Raw genomic sequence first — 20,991 nt, 5'->3', positions numbered from 1 at the left:
TTATTTTTGTCATTTCCAGTATTTGTTTAAAACTTTTATGAAAATGTGATGTACTAGACAGGTCTGACCAGTCACGAAAAAACGGTTAATTTAGAGAACAATTTATTAGTTTAAAAACATAGGTAAAAGTCGTTTGTAGTCGAACACCCATTGTTTATATCAAACTGCCAGGCAGAAACCATAAATTGCGGAAGGAAGTCCTATGATTGGTGGAAGATCGAATTCGTCTTCAATTTTGACTTTTCTTGTGCTCCAGGTAAGAGTCTCGTTACGTTTAGTAACCAGGGACAGACCACTCGGGAAGCGTGATTGAGGGAGAATGACCAATCAAAATGGATGAAAGAAAGAACGAAGATTGATATAATCTCCGACAATCAAGGACACTTGGCACTCGGTTAACGTTCCGAATAACCAAAATTCCATGTCAACGCGCAAAAAAAAAAAAAAAAAAAAAAAAAACAATTTCTCGTCTATTGTGCCAACCTGTAACCCGTGCCACTTCAGACTTAGACCGTGTTCCCGACGCCAACAGAGGAAGTCTCCCCGTGCCCTACAGACTTGTCAATGCTACTGTCCCGGGGCCAACTTCCATCAACCATCAAAGAACCACATCGATGCCCAGGATGTCCGAACTGCTTATTGTCCTAAAGCAAACTATTTTGTACATAGTATATGTTTATTTTATGTTTATTTTTTTGTCAGTTTTTGTCAGATATGTCTCCTCCGTCACCATGCATGTACGAATGGACCCTAGACCATTACTGACACGCAATTAACTGATTGTCCCTGGAAGTCGGCTTCTTACAGAAACACAGCTTCCCTATCACCAAATGTCACGTCATGCCACTGCTAAAATTAATAATAATTACAACCTAACTCATAGGTTTAATTGTAAATATAACAGTACTTTGTTAAATTTATGCTGCTTGATTGAATTGTAATAATTTACTGTAAATTAACTGAGCTAAGAATTGGACTGCTCTACATATAGCAATGCTTAAATGAAGGGAAAAGGTGATTAATTTAATTTGAATAACAGTTTATACAAATAATATAAGATTTTATTTTTATCTAATAAAAAGCACATTACAACAACCTTAAAAGACAGCAAAATTTAATAACTATAATATTATTAAATTTCTACTGTGTTTTAAAGTTGTTGGAGTGCGTTTACTTTACTCGGCAGCTGTGAATTAGTTAATAAAAAGCACTACTTTATTTTTTGTAGCCTTTCCCACTCTGTTTTCTTCTTTTTTTGTTTATCACCTCCAAGGAATTGTTTTTACTTTTTATACCCTGAGAACACAAAGAAAACCTTTGTTTTTTTTTCCTATCAAACTCACTATGGGTTTGACAAGGCCCACAATGGTGTGACCAGGTGACGAGGCCCAACACATCCAGAACAGATCACCCACCCAAAGAATTCTTAAGAATTTTTGACTTGAATGGATTTGTTACCAGATCTCTCAGGGCAGTAGCTAATTCCTTAACCACTTGACCATCTGGCTTGAAATATTAATTGGATTATATAATTTAATGGCAATGGTTTTTAATAGAAATAACATGATTTTTGTATACTTTTCCCCTACATTACAAAGAATTGCTACATATTAGAGCATTCAAATTTTTAGTTGTTAATTTACAAATTTATTAGAATTCAAGCAAGTATTAACAAAACAGTGTTATATTTGCAATTAAGCCTAGGAGTCAAATTGTAATTAATTATTTATTTATTTTAGTAATATTTTTTAGTAAAATTTATTTACATTTTAAACAAAATGTTTAAAAATAATTTTTTAAGGCATCTTCTTTTGCTACAATACTATAGTAAACAATAATCTGTATCTATTTGTTCTCCGTTTGAGATTTGTAAACTATAAAATGTTCTGTTATAAAGATCTGTAGACAACTTAAATTTATCACAGACAAAACACAGACCTCCTACGCCCCTGTTTACTTCTCATCCTACAATTATCACTGTAGATCAATGGTATTCAAACATTTTAACAGTGCGACCCCAAGGTAATTTTCTGCGACCCCAAATGGGGTCGTGGAAAATTACCTTGAATAGATTGAATACCACTGCTGTAGATAATAATGAATTGTGTGCCAAAATATTTTGCCTATCCAGTAACCTAACATGATGTGTAAACATGTTCTCTCTGACTAAACAGCATACAATTGCATTTTGGAAAAGTGACTAGATCAGACTGCAGACCACCCGTAGCCCATGGATCGTACATTGAGAACCACTGACTTACACTATAATCGGCATTATAAGCATTGGGCATATACAGTAGACACCCCTATAACAATATGGGTTCATATAACACGGTGGAAAAATTGTGATCGTATTCGTATAAAAGAGGCTCGTATAACATGGTAAAAGAATGAGACAGATTGTCATGGCTGACTCGTGTCTTGACAGGATTTGGTTGAATCTGGACCAATAGTGGACGAGCAGCGGACCTATTTGAGAGCTACCAGCAAAGCAAGGATGCTGATTGGATGACCGCCGTCCAGCAGCACGCGTATATACAGACAGTTTAGGTGGGAAAGTTGAATTTTCTTGTGAAAACAAAATCTTATCTTCTTCTTCTGATATCATTCTGCGTTTATTCTTAATTAGTCTTGCTAGGAGAATTCGTTCCATTCGAGGCAATAGAGATTGAACTTCTATTGGAAATGCTTTGTATTTGAAAGAGATGCACTTGGGGATCAAAGCTGGGCTTTTTGCTTTTTGAAAAAAAAAAAAAAACATTTATTATTCAATGGCCATAAAAATTGTTGTCATGTAGTGCCTTAAGCCTGATTTCTAAAGAAAGTTATTTTAAATATAACAAGTAAGTTAATCACTTTGGGCTGTGAACAGCTCATGTATTTGTAAAATCTAAGTGACTCGTACAACACGGATTCATATAACACGGAACGTATCTACCGTGTTATAGGGGGGTCTACTGTATTAACAAAATCATTCATTCGGTTGCCACATGATAATTACAGCTAATCTTTCTTGCTATGTATTCAAATTCATTAAGATCCTACATGAATATAGAAATGAAATTAAGATTTGTTACTTCTAAATTTTTAAGTCTTTTCTCCACTTCTCAAAATTCATTAATTTGTACTTTACCGGTGATCCTAACCACATTTACATCAATTTCCAAACATTTTCAATTCTTTCAATTGCTTACGGTTATGACAGTGGCTAGAAGCAGTTTAAATTTAAAAGTTTATTAATTTAATATACCTTGTATCAATGTATTTGAATGTATATGGCCACGTGGCCAAACTGTGACTTGAGTCACATGTGGCTCTTCTAGACCCTTACTACGGCTCCTGTGTAAGTTTTATACACACACAATTTCATGCTTGGTTATAATAAGTACTCTTAAATTTTCTTTAAAGTTTAATTAATAAAACTTAATTCATACTGGTCACTTGCAATTACTTTAATTTATGTTTTTGAATAAATATCTTGAAAACTGTGATAACTTACCATTATATTTTCTTTCTTTACTTTCGGGAAATTTTTGTAAAGAATACAGTTCTGTTATTCTTGTGTCGGAATAATCCGGAATATACTATAAAGAAACCGCGTCAAATAAAAATGATTAAATTTAATTATGAAAATAAAATTTTAAATATTACTTTTCCGTATACATAAATGTACAAGCTTAAAAATCTACTTTCATTACATAAAAATTCTTTCAAAAACAAAAACTTTCGTAAATTCTATACCTGCTTAAATTGATTAATTGATTAGTTATCAATAATACAGGATGTTCCCCTTGAATGTTCCCGGTTTTAAATTGTTCTGTAAAATCCATTTATTGAGATACGAGAATAAAATGTGTTGGATAATGTTTGTCAATACTCCCAAGTTTTACGTCTATATGCTTGAAATGGTCACTGCTACTGCACGGTGACAATCTGGACCTCTCCTGCTGTGTGATCTTGATCACTGGAGCCCCAGTTCCTGGTCCAACCATTCTCTTGACATCATCTTTCTGAACGTTTTCCTTTGTGGCAAGTCACAAATCGGCATATGCACACAAAACTTGGAAGTATTGACCGACATTCTCCAAAACATTTTATTCGCCTATCTGGAAAAATAGATTTTACAGAATAATCTAAAAGTAGGAATGTTCAAGGGGAGCAATCCGTATTTACTAAATTTGAAATTAATCAGAATTAATTCCAAAATTCGACTATTCCGTACAATTTATATAGCCTTAACTTCTGTATTACAATATTTTTGACATAATAGTAAACAATTAAAAATTGCAATTTGAAATTCATCACAATTGTACAAAATTGTATAACCATAAAACTAAAAGAAATGTAAGTTTGTGTTTTGACAAAGTTTCTAAAACGATGAAGCGACCTTAATAATATTTTTGAAAAATGCGCATAAATCCGCATCATCTTATAAGACGGATCATAATAATATAATAGTAACCGCATTCTTAATCTTTTTAAACTAGTTTCAGAGTATGCCGACTGCATGGAAATAAGTAAAAATGCTCTAGGGTTCTGATGATGGAATGGAGTCCCAAAAAACGTTTAATCTAATAAAATTTTAACTCCTTTGATCGGTTTAGCATTTGTATATTTTTACTTAATCTTATTTTAACCTAGGGAATTTACAGGAATACTTACAAATGTTATGATTAAGATGATTTGGCAGTGCTATAACGAGCCCAGATGTCTCCATGTTGGGAAGATGCAAAATTGTTAAGAAAAATATTTGATATGCAAAAATTAAGGTTAAGTGAAACCATCGACATCTATAAAGCAGCAACCAAAGGCTTTGCATTAACGACAGAGAAAGCCTCAGCATATTGCAAGCATTTTTAAATCAATAATTTCATATTAATTGCTTCCATGTGCTTAATACTTATTAAAGTTTCTTTTATATTTTTTATAAATAATTTTATTTATTAAATTTATAAATCTCAAGTTACAACGTTGGAAATTTAAATAATCTCAAAGAAACTTTGAACTGTTCCATTTTGGAACACAGCATAATTCCTTCTAATTGGAATGACTTCTAACCTGAAGAAGACCTGTAAATCAAGCCGAAAACATTCATTAGAACTACAAAGAAGTGCTGTGAATGTATGAAAAGGTGTGTTTTCATATATATAATTTATAAAAATTCCAGCTTAGGGTAGAAAATTTAGTTTGAAACATTATAATATATAATGAATATTTATAACCTCATTGAAACATTTTATATGCCTGGCAAAATATAATCATCTTTCTCAAAGTTTGGGGAACAAGCATGGATAGAAGGGCAATACATTTATTTAAATAACTTCAGTTCCCAAGCTTTTTTTCTATTTTTTCTTGGATACTTAGTTTTAAATTGTAATCATACAGACAAAGCTGCTTTTTCGTTGAAGAAAATAATGAAGAAACTTAATTTCTTATCTCGGCCTCTTTTTTTTTTTCTATGACAACCATACACAACAGTTTGTATTTGTAACTTTTTTCTTTTTCATTGCTTAAGTGACACATTTTTTAAACTCTTTCCACTCCGTGAATACTAATATGGCCGTTTTAGCAAACCCATTATAGGTTTGGCCAGGTTCGTGATGACAGGAAGGATGGTGAGGGATGGGGCACGATATATACAGATGGACTACCTCCTAAAAAACTCCTTGGGTTTTCTGATCCGCTGGAATTTTATCGCAAGTCTCCCAGAATGTTAGGCTGCCACCCTAGCTGCTCAGCCATCCAGCCATCACTTAACTTGCACTCTTTAAAGTAATGTTTTTAAATATAATGTATACACCATTCACATAAAAATACTAAATATTTCTTAATGTCCAAAATGTAAATCAGAAAGAGCATTAAAAACAAGCTGTTTGAAATAAACAAACAACTGCAATAATACACAAATGGAATTCGGAAAGTATACTTCCGATAATTGCCATTACTATACGACCCTGGTTCTAGCATTAGTAATGTGAATTCTCAATAATGAATTTTGTAAACAGACCAAATATGCTTGCTCCAAGTCATCTGTTATAGTAGAAATACAGCATCTGAAAATATCAGACTGTGACTGTTAATGTGCAGAATGTCTGTAGTCAGCATATCATTGGCTATTTTATAATTTATGTTTGGAAATGTATTATGTTTCCTTCAATACAGGTTGTGTGTTGGTCATCATATATAAGATAAAATTTGTTTTGTAATTAACTATGACAACTTTAGGATGCAATAGACCAATGATGAGCAACCTTTTCTGGATGCATCCTACATCCAGAAAAGGTTCCTTATGAAGTTGCAGGCTTTGAGCTGCCGAGTATAACTATACACCATAACCACCAGTACACTAGGTACTAAAATAATATATGTTAATGATATGCAAACTAGTTGGACTGCAATTTGAAAAAATTGTAGACCTATAAATTCCCACTGTTGTCCATCCATTCGTCTTTCCTTAATCTTGAGAACACAGTTAGATAGATGAAAGACGAGACCAGATATGGAAACCTTAGGGGCTGGAGCCTGATTAGTCCACTAGTCAACCATATAAGAACTTCCGATGCAAACCGGAAGTCACGTTACTTCAATTCAAAACTTTTCCTCTGAAAGCAGTTCATAGATGACTGGCACAACTGATTTGTTAAAGGTAAAGTACAAGGGCAAACCACTACTAATTTGAGGTGGAGGGAATATATTTTAAATTAAATAAATTAAAAACATGATTAAAACTTGCAGCCCAGCATTGTGACAATGTTACGATAAATAATTGCTCAGATTAAATAATCGACACTTCACTGAAGTGTCGATTATTTAATCTCTGAACGTTGACATGAAGTGTATTTTATGATCAAATAATTGCTTGTAATATGTAGTTTTTTCTCACCTTTCCACTAGTCAAGTTTGATTTGAATGTTCTTTGTCATGAATATCAGTTTAATTAAGGTCAAATAATGGCACAAGACAAAAAACAGGAAAATAAAATTATGTTGCTAAAGCTCTGACTGCATATTAGGACATCACGGCCACAGGTTGCTCATGAATGCAATAGACAACCCAAATAATTGTGTCATTTCTCCCACCAGTAGTTAAATAAATGGAGGATCGTTACATTTTACATTAATGAAATATTAACAAAGTACAGTAAATTTAATATTACATGTACATTTATTATATTTTAATAATAATACTGAATTTCATAATACCTCAGATTCAACAGGTTCATAAAATTCATTACTTTCTTGATCACTGCTAGTCTCAGTATTTGAATCTAAACAAAACATAATAAAAATTAAAATCAGCAGTGTTTTTCTTTTTTAAATCACCAATTGCTGTAAAAGTTTTATCATTTATATAGAAAGTTTTAATATTATAATACACTTCTTGTCTAGTTTAAAATGTGTTGTTGAGCTCTATAATGGCATCTTTATTTCTAGACTTATCACACCATCATCAGATACTTCTTGGTCTTGTGTCTGATGATGGTGTGATAAATCTAGAAATAAAGATACTATTATAGAGCTCAACAACACAAAGCTGTACATTTAAAGTGAAATTTATAAAATGTATTTACTATAACAGTTAAAACCCACTTTGTATTTACTATAACAGTAAGACCCCACTTAACACTGCCTCGATTAACACTGATTTGATATAATGTGGTCTGCTCAAAGCCGAAAAAAAGCTCAAAATTTATGCTAATTCAAATTATCGTGGCATTTCATCGATTCGTATATAATACGATTATTCCCAAACACGAACCAATCAGCAAAAGGTGGCAATTCATCGTAGTGCCGTACTTTCCTTAAATCTATGTTTGTTTTGTGCAATTTTGGGAAAAATAAATACATCATCATGGATGCCATAGGAAATATTGCCTTTGCTTGGCAAGAATTAACTGATAAATGCGTGAACAGTGTGTGGAAGAAGTTATGGCTAAAGGTGTCCTAGAATTCTCAACGAGAAGAGCCTATCACTGTATCGGTAGTTGACCAAATTGTCAACCTAATCAATACAGCAGGACTAGGAGATGTAGACAAGTAGGATATTCAGTTACTGCAGGTTTCTGGCGAGAGCCTTATCAATGATGACCTTCAAGAACTGGCAGAACAAGGTATTCGTGTAGAACTGGAAAATAGAGATTCTGAAGACGAAGAACCCAAAATATTTCTCTACAGATTTCCTTAGTAAAAATTTGGTAACGATAACTGAAATCGTTGATCAAATTGTGGCAAACAATCCAGATTTTGAAAGGAGTGCAAAAGCGAGACGAGCCGTTTTGGATGCAATCTCTTGCTATCGACATTTGCTTAATGAAAAGAAAAGCAACAAATGAAACTACGCGACTTCATCGCGAAAAACAAGAATTTTAGAAAAGTTACGATCTTCATCACAAAATATGAACTTTACATTTCTGTGTGCATATGTTTGTGTTATTTAACATATATTATTATGCAAATTAATATAAAAATAATTTAAACTTAAAGTAAAATCTGTTTATTTTCGGTCACATGTTCCCCTTTCCCTATTTACTCTATGTTAAAATGACCTCGTTTAACACTGTTTCATTTAGTGCTTTGTCGTCTAGGAAAGCATCCCCCGCATTAAGCGTGGTCTACTGTAATAAAATACCAATATTTAAACAGTCAGATTTCTTCAGCTATATTTTTGGCTAAACTTTAATCACTGAACTAAGTAATTTCGACTGAAGTTAGACTGTCAGACTACCTACCTTTAGTATATGATATAAATATGATATTCTAGCAGAGATACATGGCATTGTCCAGGATAAAAATTAACCAAGCTTTTAACATGGTTTTTCACCCATTAAAAATAGATATAAGAACTGGCTAAATAGTTCTGTATTCTTTATCAATGCATAATTTTAATGAAAGATACATTACATAATTAGGAATGATTTAATGTTATTATTAAACACTGTACGCAGCATTACATGTACTGTAAATAAAAACATTAGAGGTGTTTTCAGGAATACAAACAAAAAGATTATGTGGACTCCCAACTGTTGGATATTCTACATAAAGTTGTCCATGGGAAAAAGCAAGACTCCTTCAGTTGTAAGCCAGTTGATTTAAGAGACTACAGTAAACTATAGTCTCTTAAATCATAAAGACATGTCGGATAGTATGAGATGGTATGAGAAAAGATAAAGATTTATAAGAAATAAGAATAAAAACACATAAAAAGATTACATGAGTTTCTAACATAAACATGCTACACAGTTGTCCACGGGAATTGTAAGATTCCTCCAGCTGCAAGCTAGCAACAGTTATTTGTCCTTGAGACTTGTTAATTGAAATGGTAAAAGTGATTATTTATATTAGAAAAATCGTATTAAATTGATAAGTAAACAGATATTTAATGTTTAGCTTTATTTTCAGTTTTTGAGACCTTTTGAGGCATTCAGAATGGTGTACTACACTCTTTTAAGTATAGTTGATGGAAAATAAATTCACACCTTAAAAATTAACTCCTGCAAAATAGTTTAATGAAACAAAAATGTTTTTAACCTAATTTAATAGGTCTTCATCAGTCTTCGTAATTGATGAAGACCTATCAAATTAAGTTGAAAATGTTTTGTTTCATTAAACTTTTTGCAGGAGTTAATTTTTAAGGTGTGAATTTATTTTCTCGCATTATTACCTCCAGTGTCTGTGTTTTGTTACATTGGATAGTCGATGAAAAATTGGGAAGAGGAAGACTTAGATCAGAATCTTAGTCGAACAAGGAAACAAAATCTTACTTTGTGACAAATAGCCAACTACAAATACGACGACGCCCGCTAACCCGCAGGTTGAAGAAAGTAAAAAGAAAGATTTATTTTTGGTATTATTATAAACAAATCATCTTGAGATTATTGGAATAATTTATACAAATATCAAATTGTTTGTGCAAATAGATATATTTGTATTTAATAACCATTCAAGAAAATTTTTGAAATGTGATATTAGATCAGGCCTGGCCAACCCAATTGTTTCGCGAGCCACTTTGATCACGCGTAACATTACGGTGGGCCACAATTTAGGCAAACATGCCTTTAAAAAAGTAAAACAAATACAATATGAATAAGATCTTATTGTTATACCACGAGTTCGTACTAGCACTTGCGCATTATAACAATGACACACGCAAATTTTCATTTATTTAATTGTTTTGGTATACACATAATGGGAAACAAAAGTTTTAATAGATATATAATATCGCTTAGCGGGCCACACGATTTAACGTGACGGGCCGAGGTTTGGCCGGGCCTGTATTAGATCAAATGTAGTCATTACTACTTGATCTTATAAAAAGAGAAAAAAAAATTATTTATAAAACATTAAATTATAAAAACATATTACATCTGTAAGTAAAAAAGTAAAATTAAGAACTGGTAAAAATGTAAACACGCTCACCTTACTAATAATTCAATATTGTATACATTATCCGGTCTGACAGCATAAAAGAAATTATTTTATAAATCAATAGGTAATACAATAAATTTATTTAAATTTATGATTTTTTTAAAACTTAGTACTGCAAAATATTAAAAAATTTTTTTACACCCAACACACTGACAATACATGAAAAATGACTTTTAAATATACTTTAAAACTTTCTTTGCACAATTTTCACATTCCTTATTCAGTTTAATTGGTTTAAATAAATAAAATCTCGCTTCCTACATTGTAATCATGTCAGTTTTTTTAATATAAATTATTAATCATCATGTGTTAAGAACTTTAATAATAACAAATAGATCCATTGGTGTATTCTGCAATCATTATAAGGGATGATCAGGAAATAGATTTGTGCACAAAATGATTTTTGTAGCTAAATCTAATAAACTTACATAATGATTAAGGAAATATATGCTCCTCTGCTCCGCCTGAATACATCTACACTTACTTCTATTTACTTATAAATAAAAATAATTAATTTAAAAGAATTACAGATATGTTTATATATGTAAAACCCGATTTTACGCCAAACTAGTTTAGAATTATTATTCGAGTATATTAATGGTTAAATATATTAATAATTAAAATAAAATTAAAAGGCAATCAATTAGATGAACAATATTTATTCAAACATAGTCTACTTAATTATAAAAAATGGGGTTAATGTTACCCTACGTATCAAAGGTGGCGGCTCGTCTCCGATTCCAGCAATCGGAAGACAGGGAGCAGTGGGGACGCACGTTCTAACCTAACCTAACCTATTCTAATAAATTACCATAATTATTAGCAACCAAATTATTAGAATAGGTTAGGTTAGGTTAGAACGTGCGTCCTCACTGTTCCCTGTCTTCCGATTGCTGGAATCGGAGACAAGCCGCCATCTTCGATACCTAGGGTAACATTAACCAAAAACGGTATTGATTAGAAGTCACACAACACTTGTACAAAAGTATAAAATAAAAATAAGCTAATCAGTACTTATCAGTTTGTATTTTTTTAAAATTAAGCCATGCACTTTTAAAGGTAATTAACTTTTGAAAATATTTTCAAAAATTCAAACGAAAACTTTTAAAATCAAACTAAAATTTAAAATAGACTTATCTGTATTCATGATGAACTTAAATTAACCATTAATATACTTGAATAATAATTCTAAACTAGTTTGGCCTGACACGCTTACGCCAAACTAGTTTGGCGTAAAATCGGGTTTTGCCGGTAACATGTATAAATGTACATTTATTTTATTCTTATTATCTGATTTTGTTTAATATTTTGTAATGTAACTATTAACTTTTATTAAACAACATATAAATGCTAATCTTTTTCAGGAGTCCACATTTTAATTTAGGTCTAATGTGATGTTTTTCAAGGTTTTTAACTTCTTGTCTTCAGATTCACTTCAATTATTTCTAAAATCCAACCAGAGTTCTACATTTGTTATAACTTTTTATACAGGTTCAAACTGCTTGAACCTGTATCACATAATGAATTGTTAGCATTTTTCTTTCCTTTTTTTTCTACAAACTTCACAGATATCCAGAGACACACAGGTGCAATGTGACAACCACATAAAGGTCCAAATGCTCATAATTTCTAAGTGAATCTTTCAATAAAAAAATGTTTCAGATAAAAGTTTGTTTATGATGTGGAATCACGACATGAAAAAGTGTTCCCATTTAAGAAAATGAAGTTGACCCCGTTTTCGCCGATTGTATTCTCATCTACGACGACACCAATAGCCCCCTTGAAGTCTAACATTTTTGGTTCAATAAATTTTTGTAGGGTGCATATTTTTTTAGTTATTCTAGTTGATCGATTAAAATAAACCACTCCGCATCTTAAATTTAAATTATAAGTTACTTTTTAATTAAAACTTCAAGTAATTCAATTAATAAATTTCTAAAATATAAACTAAATTAGCCCAGAATTTTTTAGCCTAACAAGTAACTAGTTATCATTTTTATAAATAAATTAATTTATAGCATTAAAACAGACAGACCCAAAGAAGACTTATAAAGAAAGCCGAAAACATTTTCATGTGGAAAAGTAAAGTAGTGGAACGTATAATGGTTTGGTTTAAGATAATATTTCTTAATAGAAATACATTTAAATTAAATAATCAAAATTCAAATATAGTTACCTTAATTAAATTATTTTATACTTTAAATATTTTATAATTACAATTAAGTACCTTTATTTTCATCATAATCCAGTTTCTTGGTTGCACCTACCGCTTTCCTTATATCATCAACAGATATCATTCCGCCTAATCCGAGTATATTCATAAATTTCAAAACACTCTCCGAATAAGCCATATCTTCTACAATCTGGAAAATATCCATAAATTAATTCTATAATTTCCTCTTTATTTAGTTTTTAGTTATATATTTTCTTAAAAAGACAAAGTTCTAGAAACTAAAAATTATATATTATAACTCAAAAACAAAATACAGAATTTTAATAAACTAAATTTTTAGTATAGCGATACTTTGTATTTCAAATGCTTCAGAGTTCGAATGCTAAATTTGACAAAAATTTGTCTCGGAAGTTCAAACGATGCTTCAAAATTTCAACTGTGCGGGCAATGATAAAGCATGTTCAAAATTTAAATGCAATCTATTGTGCGCCGGAGTCGTGCTCTCACTTTTGTGTTACGCTAGTATGTTTTCGGTGCTTTTTTCACTTTATTTTTGGCGTGTTCGGTTATATATATTGTGTGTTATTCGTCAATTTTTATTTTTAGACAGCTTTTGGACACTCTGTATGTTTTCTATCGTTTAATTCAAAAATTCCCGGAAGGAACTTTTAAATAAAGTTAAAGTTCATAATTAAAGTTCAAAGTTTAGGAGCATCTTCTCAATATGCATTACAATTATTTTTACTCTTTGTACGATATTATATCCTTTCTAAAACTCATACAGCCTAATATATCTAATATGCTTTTTATCCAGACATTTCAACTTGATTTTATTCAAACAAAATGTGAAGTAGAAAGTTTAAAATACGCTTCTAAACAAAGAATACAATCTCAAATTAGCAATAATGTGTTAAATTTCACAACTTTTATAATTAAATCCATATCTATGTTAAGAAACGATGGCTGTTAGAAATACATAAAAACTTTCTGTTCAACCCAATGTAACCTTTACTTATTAACCTGAGAAGTGGATGTAGGCAACAAAATCTAAGAGGAAGGTTGTAGTATTGACGATTGAAGTGAAAAAGGAAGTGTGAAAGCAGTAAGAATGTGGCAGATCTGGCAGTAGTGTTTAAGATGCCGAAGTCAACGGTGTGCAACCAGTAAATGCAATTTTTGTTTTATTGTATAGTATTTACATGTTTTATTTATTGTTTTCGTATTTTAATTTATTATTAGGGCATTTAATTGTGTTATTTTCACCTTCAATTATGCAAATTATGAGGGTAATCCCAAAAGTAAGGTCTCCTTTTTTTTTTTAAATACAAAGAAATGTTTATACAAAAATCAAGTTTATATCATTTTAAAGCTTGAACATTTATCTATTTTTCTACATAATCACCATTTCGATCAATGCATTTTTTTTAGGCACTGTAGCCATTTTTGTATGACCATGTCATGCCCGCTCGCCGCCACGTCGCGGGTCCCATCTTGCGTACACCTTCCGATATTGCAACTTTTCCGCTAAAATCCTATGAATTGTGCTTGGGGAAAGCCCAATAACCAAAATGCAGAAATCATCCAGCGTGATTCGCCGATCTTCACGCATGGTTTGCTCAACCTTTGCGACTGTCTTGTCAGAAACTGATGGTCTCCCGCTTCTTTCTTCATCATGAATTTCAGTACCATCAGCTGCAAACTCCCTATACCACTTGAAGATGTTTTTGACATCTATAACGACTCGCCACACACTTCTGGCAATTGGCAATGAATTTCAATTGGTTTAACACGACACGGCAGTGAGCTAGTATGACATGGGCATACAAAAATTGCCACAGCGCATACAAAAATGCATCGACCGAAATGGCAATTATGTAGAAAAATAGATAAATGTTCAAGCTTTAAAATGATATGAACTTTATTTTTGTATAAATGTTTCTTTCTATTTAAAAAATTAGGAGACCTTACTTTTGGGATTACCCTCGTATGTTTTAAGTTTATCAAAATGGGTATTGTTTAGGGTCTGGGAATGGATTAATTCACTTTCCATTATTTCTGACAGGAAAAATTGATGTGGACTTCAAATGATTTGGAGTTCAAACGCCCTCTTGGAATGAATTAAATCCAAAGTACAAGGCACAAGTGTATTCAAAATTACAAGTATTAAAGTATAATTACATAAAAACAACGTTCAAACACTTTTCAAGCATCTTTCTATTCATTTTCAAACTGCTGTAAAAATTAAAGAAAATAACTCCAGATGTTCTTCACTTGATCAAAGCAAAATCCATTTCAATTCATTTTCAAAAACCAACAATAAATAATTTCCATAATTATTTCATTCCAATTTAAGGAAAAGGGCCAGATGGGTGATTGGTCAAGATGTCAGCTTACCACCATTCTGGGGACCCAGGAATGAATCCGAACGAGCTAAAAAACAAGAATTTTTTAGAGAGAGACCATCCCAAATAAGTTGGACCCATCTCCCACCATCCTATTGTGGACCAAAACAAGCATAATGAACTTGACTAAAAAAAACACCAAGAGAGCCTTCTTTAATCAATATTTTTAATCAATTATCACAGGATTTAATAATCTTATGATAATTATTGTCATATCATTATTTACATAATTACAACATATTTGAAATTCTTTTCTTTTGCAATAAACAGATTACATCATATAAGACCTTATCGTATACATTCTCTATATTAAATGAAGATCAAATGTGCACATCTTTTTTCTTTCTCCAATTTTCTCCTTCAATCATCGTGACGAGAAACTTCTACTGTTGATCTAGATAGCGCAATACTAAAATGGTGTACAAAGATTTCCGACTTTTGTCTCATTTACAGTATCGATTCTTTTGTAATCTATTTAACGCACAACTTAAACAGTAGTATCTTTATTAAAACAGAAAAATTGAGACTGTTTAAAGAAAAACAATAAAACTTATTGTTATGCAGTCTTTTCCATTTCAATCTACTCTCACAACCGGGGGGTGGATTTAGGTTTTTCGGGGCCTAGGGCTTATCGAAGTCCAATGGGGTCACCTTTTTTGTTAGATTAAGAACCTTTAAATTGGGGTTTAAAATTCAATTTTAATAACATCAAAATCAAGTTAAAATATATTTATTTATGAAATAGTGTTGAATGACAAACTTTATATTGATAAGTGCTAATTGTTAACGAAAAAGTATTAGAAATTTATGATGATAATTCAATTTTTGTGAGCCCTTGACACTTGCGGGCCCACGGCTTAAGCTTTATTAGTCCCTATGTAGATCCGCCCCTACTCACATGTAATTTTGTAGTCTAAGCAGATATTTCTTTCAAACTAAACTGAATTTTATCAGATTGTATATTTAAATCAATGTAGTTTCTAAAAGTAAAATTATATGAAAAAAATTTCTGTGCTAAGTTAAGTTTTTATAACACAAATTTTGTATTTAAACATTAAAAAATTAAGAAATTAAATTAATTAAAAATAAAAATAATTATTGCAAATTTGATTTCATGAATTTTAAAATAAAATATAAATAAAAAGTAATAAAAATATTAAACCAGAAAAAATCTTCAGTTAAGATTTATTTTATAAGTTGATTGTAAAGTATTTACAGTGAAATTCAGTTAACCCGGCATCCAGTATGCTGGCATGTCGAGCTCATCATTAGGGAGGGGTTATCCGTGCACTGGGGTAGGTCTAGAGTTAAGATTTTTGTGTAAAACCATTTAAAACATGCAGTTCTTAGAAAGGGGGTATGGGTTTTCCTTTTAGAGATGACAACATGACTCTGTGCTAGATAAAACCAGTTACCTTGTGCACGATTTTTCTAAAGACTTTTCCAGACATTAGTACACAGGTTTGATATGAAAAGCAGAAATATTTAGCACACCTGGATTCAATAATTATCATGGAAACAGCTACAGTACATTACTGTTCATGTACTCTAATGAACGTAAGTGTACAAAGCACAAAGTAAGAACAGAGCGTTCTTGTTTCAAGCCAATCGATCAATGGTAGGAATAGCCCGGAAAAACTGAAATGGAGTGTTAAACAATCATAAAAGAAGGATTTTTACAGTTTTACATGGAAAGATAATTGTTTGATATCAAATGATTCAAATGATAATTGAACATAAAATCAAATTGTTTCCAGCGGATAATAAACCGGAAAAACTTCCACCGCCCAATACAGTAATACATTCGATAACCCAGCACCACATCAGTCCCAATGATGCAGAGTTAACAGAATGTCACTGTAATAGGGTATAGTACGTTCATTCTTTTAGATTAATGGAACTACCATTGCATACTTTCCTTACAATTTCTCATTTCTCTGATATTTAAACCCACATCGAAGTTTACATTTACAGAAAAATCCTTATATTCATCTTTTATTCACTACCCGATAAACCTACCTTTATATAAACTTATAAATTCATGAATACACACTAAAAAACAAAAACTAACAGGCTAAACCTTCAAATATTCTCATATTATAGAACTTTCTATTTTATTATTATGTACAACACATTAATTTAATTAAAACATACCTTAATCATTTCACGTACATAACATTCCATAGCTTCTTCTTTTGAAATAGAACCTAACTTCATCCATGCATCCCTTTTCAAAGACAATTTTATAAATTAGTACACAAATAAAATATTGATATATGTAAACTGTGTACAAATAAACAAAATGAAATATATGGAGAATTATATTAAGTTAAACTGAAACTAATTATAGAGTTTTCGTATAGTTATTCCATATTTAAACTTGAAACCATATATTTATAAACACACATCACATAAGATGATAAATTACAGTACAATATATACATTTACAGTACATTATATAAAGTACAATGTATATATGTTATATGGCTATCAATGAAAGAAACTAAAGTTTAAACAATAAAAATACACTTGCTATTACACACATGTCCAAAACTTAAGGACAAACAAACACAATTGCTAGTGGCAATAGCTATAGAAAAAGTCACCAAGCCAGTCGGTAACGAGCAGTCATATTGTAGTGAGTGCCGCATCATAGTTCAAGGTGGACATATTCCATACAGAAGGTTCTCTCTTCCTGAAAATTGGCAAGCATTCTCCATCCATTCTCCACCTAAGTCCAACTGTGTAAATATCTTTTTTACCAAAGACTTACTTTTATTGCTTTAATTTGTAAAATGCTACAAGTTGTTGTGTATTATCTTGTGATGTGTGTGAAGTGTATAGTTCTTGCCATATTTGTCTGCATTCATCTACAGTTCTCTCTATTTGTGCACATAGATGAAATTTAGTATATATAACTTAAAAATATAACAGAAATCACCCACTTAATTGAGAAGTTGTATTTTATCAAACAAATTAACATTCCTCAGATGATTCAAATCAAAAATTGAAATCAAAATCAATAATTACCAATACACAAAATATTCTTGAAATGTATATACAGCGGAACCTCGCCTAACGAGTAAAACAAATTGTAAAAAAAAAATGACTCGCTTAACGAGTGATGTTTCGCATAACGAGTGATGAGGAGAGGGGAAGTCACGAATAGTGTAAAAGCTCCATCAGTCTGTGTTTAGCACTCATTCCGCTAGCATTTTAGTGTCGCTTGTGATCACACATTTTTCCAAACTCGTGTTCACACATATTACATATAAACATCAACGAGCATAGCCCATTATATAATAAACACGCCAAACGATACGATAAATTCTTGGGCTATGTGAAGGCTATAATTAAATATTAAATTGACTAGAGGTAGGCCATATCGTATTAAATTTAATGACCAATTCCAAATTAAATTTTAGAAATGTCTAAATTAAAAATTAATTATTTATAATTATTAAATTTAGTACGAGATGGAAGCATAACTGCCTACCTCTAGTCAAATTAATTACTTTCTAATATTTAATTATAGCTCTTACATAGCCCAAGAATTTGGCACATCGTTTGGCATGTTTATCAAACTATTATCTGTGGTTATTTTTGTTTTTCTGCAAATTGAATTTGCATTCCAGATTGGTTCATTCCGCACTAGAAGAAAAGATGATGATGATTCCCACTCCTTAACAATGTAGGCCTCTTTTTACTGATGGTATAATAAGTCTAGTGAAAAAGAAAAGCCACCTCGGCGCTCGTATAATTGAACGTAGGCCTATATTGTATCATTTTCTTTGAATAAATGTTATACATAAAATATTTGAGTATTTTTTTTGGCATGGAACACATTATAGTATTTTACATTAATTTCTACGGGAAAAATTGTTTCACTTAATGAGTGTTTCAAATTACGAGTAAGATTCTGAAACGAATTATGCTCGTTAAGCGAGGTTCCGCTGTATAGGGCCAAAGTTTCAAATTTTTTCAAATTATGGTTCTAATTTTGTAATGATGCACTTTTTCAAGTAGATTTCATAAGCAGAATTATTTTAAAATTTTATTATTTACTCCAAGGAGTGTATTTCATTTATTTATTTTAATTATGAAAGTTTTTCATTTATTAATAATTTTAATAAATTATTAAAATGATGGCTTTCAAATGTAATTAAATTCCTCACCATTTTGCTCTTGCAATCAGATCCCAAAAATTTGGTTTTGGTAGTGTACATGGTCCTTCAGTAGCTTGTTTATAATAAGAATAAAACTTTAATTGTATAGCTCTGGTTGGCTGAAAGGAACCTGTAATTTTAAAATCAGAATAAATTATTCTCTAGCAAATAATTATGATAATAAAATAACAAAGGTTTATGATAAGAATTTATGGTAGGCATAATTATATATACTGCTTAAAGACTTTAGACATAAAAATGATCACATAATAAAATTGCATAAACATTGCCCAAGTAAAATAATGTTTTTGTTGATTGCAAATGGACTTCATACCTATACATATTATTAATATGCCAAACAACTGCCGGATTAAATCGGGCTACTTTTCCGCTAATATTAATTAATTTCCAAATAATTTGTCACTAGAGGCAGGCATTAGGCACCATCTCTTATTAAATTTAATAATTTATAAATAATTTAGAATAATCTGGAAGAAAAGACCTTGTATTCTGGACTTTATACCACTTTCAAAAATAAACTGTCAAAATTTTAAATTTGATATAATTAAAATTATTTAATTACTATTTAAGAAATATTATAATAATAATAATAATAATTTTATTTGCAAAGGGAAAATTTCCCTATAAGGGGGTAGTACAAGTACAAGTATTACTTAAAGAATTAGTTTACATGTTAAAAATACACATTACATATTTTTGTAACGATTATTAACCATCATGATTTACAACAACAAATTAGTAGGTATTACCAAGAATTTTTTCAGTGATTTTAACAAAGTAGTTATAAATTTTGTAAGCATCCTTTCTGCTGATGGAATTTAGATTAATTTTAAAGTCGAGAAGTGATCCATCGTTGCATATTCTTATAATGTCATATTGTTCACGCAGTTTGGTTAGTGCTTGGCAATTTTGGAGTAGATGGAGCATAGAAAAGTCATCAGATTGGCATAATTGGCAGTAAGTGATCGAAAAATTTATATATGTACTATTAACAAAGAGAGAGTATTTGTTGAGACGTAGCTGCATTATCAGATGTTTAACGTTTAGATCGGTTGGTTGCCACATATAGGGTTGAAAAGAGGGAATATTGAGTATGTTAATATACCAAGGATGGTAGTTGCTTTGATTTAGAGAGAATTGGTCTTTAATAATAGATTGGGATATAGCCGAATTTAGTAGGAGATTATAGGCGAATTTCCAATCTTGGATCGTGTCGGTGAACAATAGTTCTGATATACCAAAAGAGTTTAAAATTCCTCGAAATTTATAATGCCAGAGCTGCTTGTTTTTCTCGTTATTGCACTGCTTTACCATTTCTTGATATAAAAATTTGGTATTATCATCACTTTTGTATTTAAGTCTGTAGTAAAATTTTATAATACGTTTTAATAAATGAGGAAAAGTCCAAGTGCGACTTGTCTCATGACGGATGGCGTATCCAGGTATTGTATTTTCAAGGTGGAATAACTTTCGGAAGAAGTAAATATGCAGAGTTTCGAGGTTATTTAAATAATCCAGTCCCCATATTGGACTTGCATAGTAAATGATAGGATTTACAATGGTGTTGTAGAGTTTAAAATGGATATTCAAATTTGATGTTTTCATTGTTGCACATAGAAATAATAGATTATCAATTGCTTGTTTAACTTTAATACTTAATTTTGATATTTGGGTTTTAAAGGTCAAATTCCAATCAAACACGACTCCTAGATATGTGACTTCGTTGACTATTTGCAGTGAAGTATTTTCGTGATAAATTTTTGTGTCTTTATTAGATAATTTGTTGTTCTTACGAAAAATTACTA

The 20,991-nt window shown here is 31.0% G+C and overlaps 1 protein-coding gene across 1 annotated transcript in view; it reads right to left on the bottom strand.

Moving 5' to 3' along the window:
- LOC136987096 (acyl-CoA-binding domain-containing protein 5-like) overlaps window positions 1-20,991 on the bottom strand; it is a 53,341-nt gene that overhangs the window by 12,398 nt on the left and 19,952 nt on the right. The window contains exons 2-6 of the mRNA XM_067284760.1: window positions 19,175-19,295; window positions 17,154-17,226; window positions 12,652-12,787; window positions 7,203-7,267; window positions 3,500-3,584 (exon numbers count right to left, since the gene is read on the bottom strand). Coding sequence (XP_067140861.1) covers window positions 3,500-3,584; window positions 7,203-7,267; window positions 12,652-12,787; window positions 17,154-17,226; window positions 19,175-19,295 — 480 coding nt within the window. The remainder of the gene's footprint in view (window positions 1-3,499; window positions 3,585-7,202; window positions 7,268-12,651; window positions 12,788-17,153; window positions 17,227-19,174; window positions 19,296-20,991) is intronic.

Source organism: Centruroides vittatus, unplaced genomic scaffold, assembly GCF_030686945.1.
Source record: "Centruroides vittatus isolate TY-2023 unplaced genomic scaffold, ASM3068694v2 scaffold_1444, whole genome shotgun sequence".
In the NCBI taxonomy this organism is placed as follows: Eukaryota; Metazoa; Arthropoda; class Arachnida; order Scorpiones; family Buthidae; genus Centruroides; species Centruroides vittatus.
Note: the sequence above shows the minus strand (reverse complement) of the source record. Positions and strands in the feature narration are given on the sequence as shown.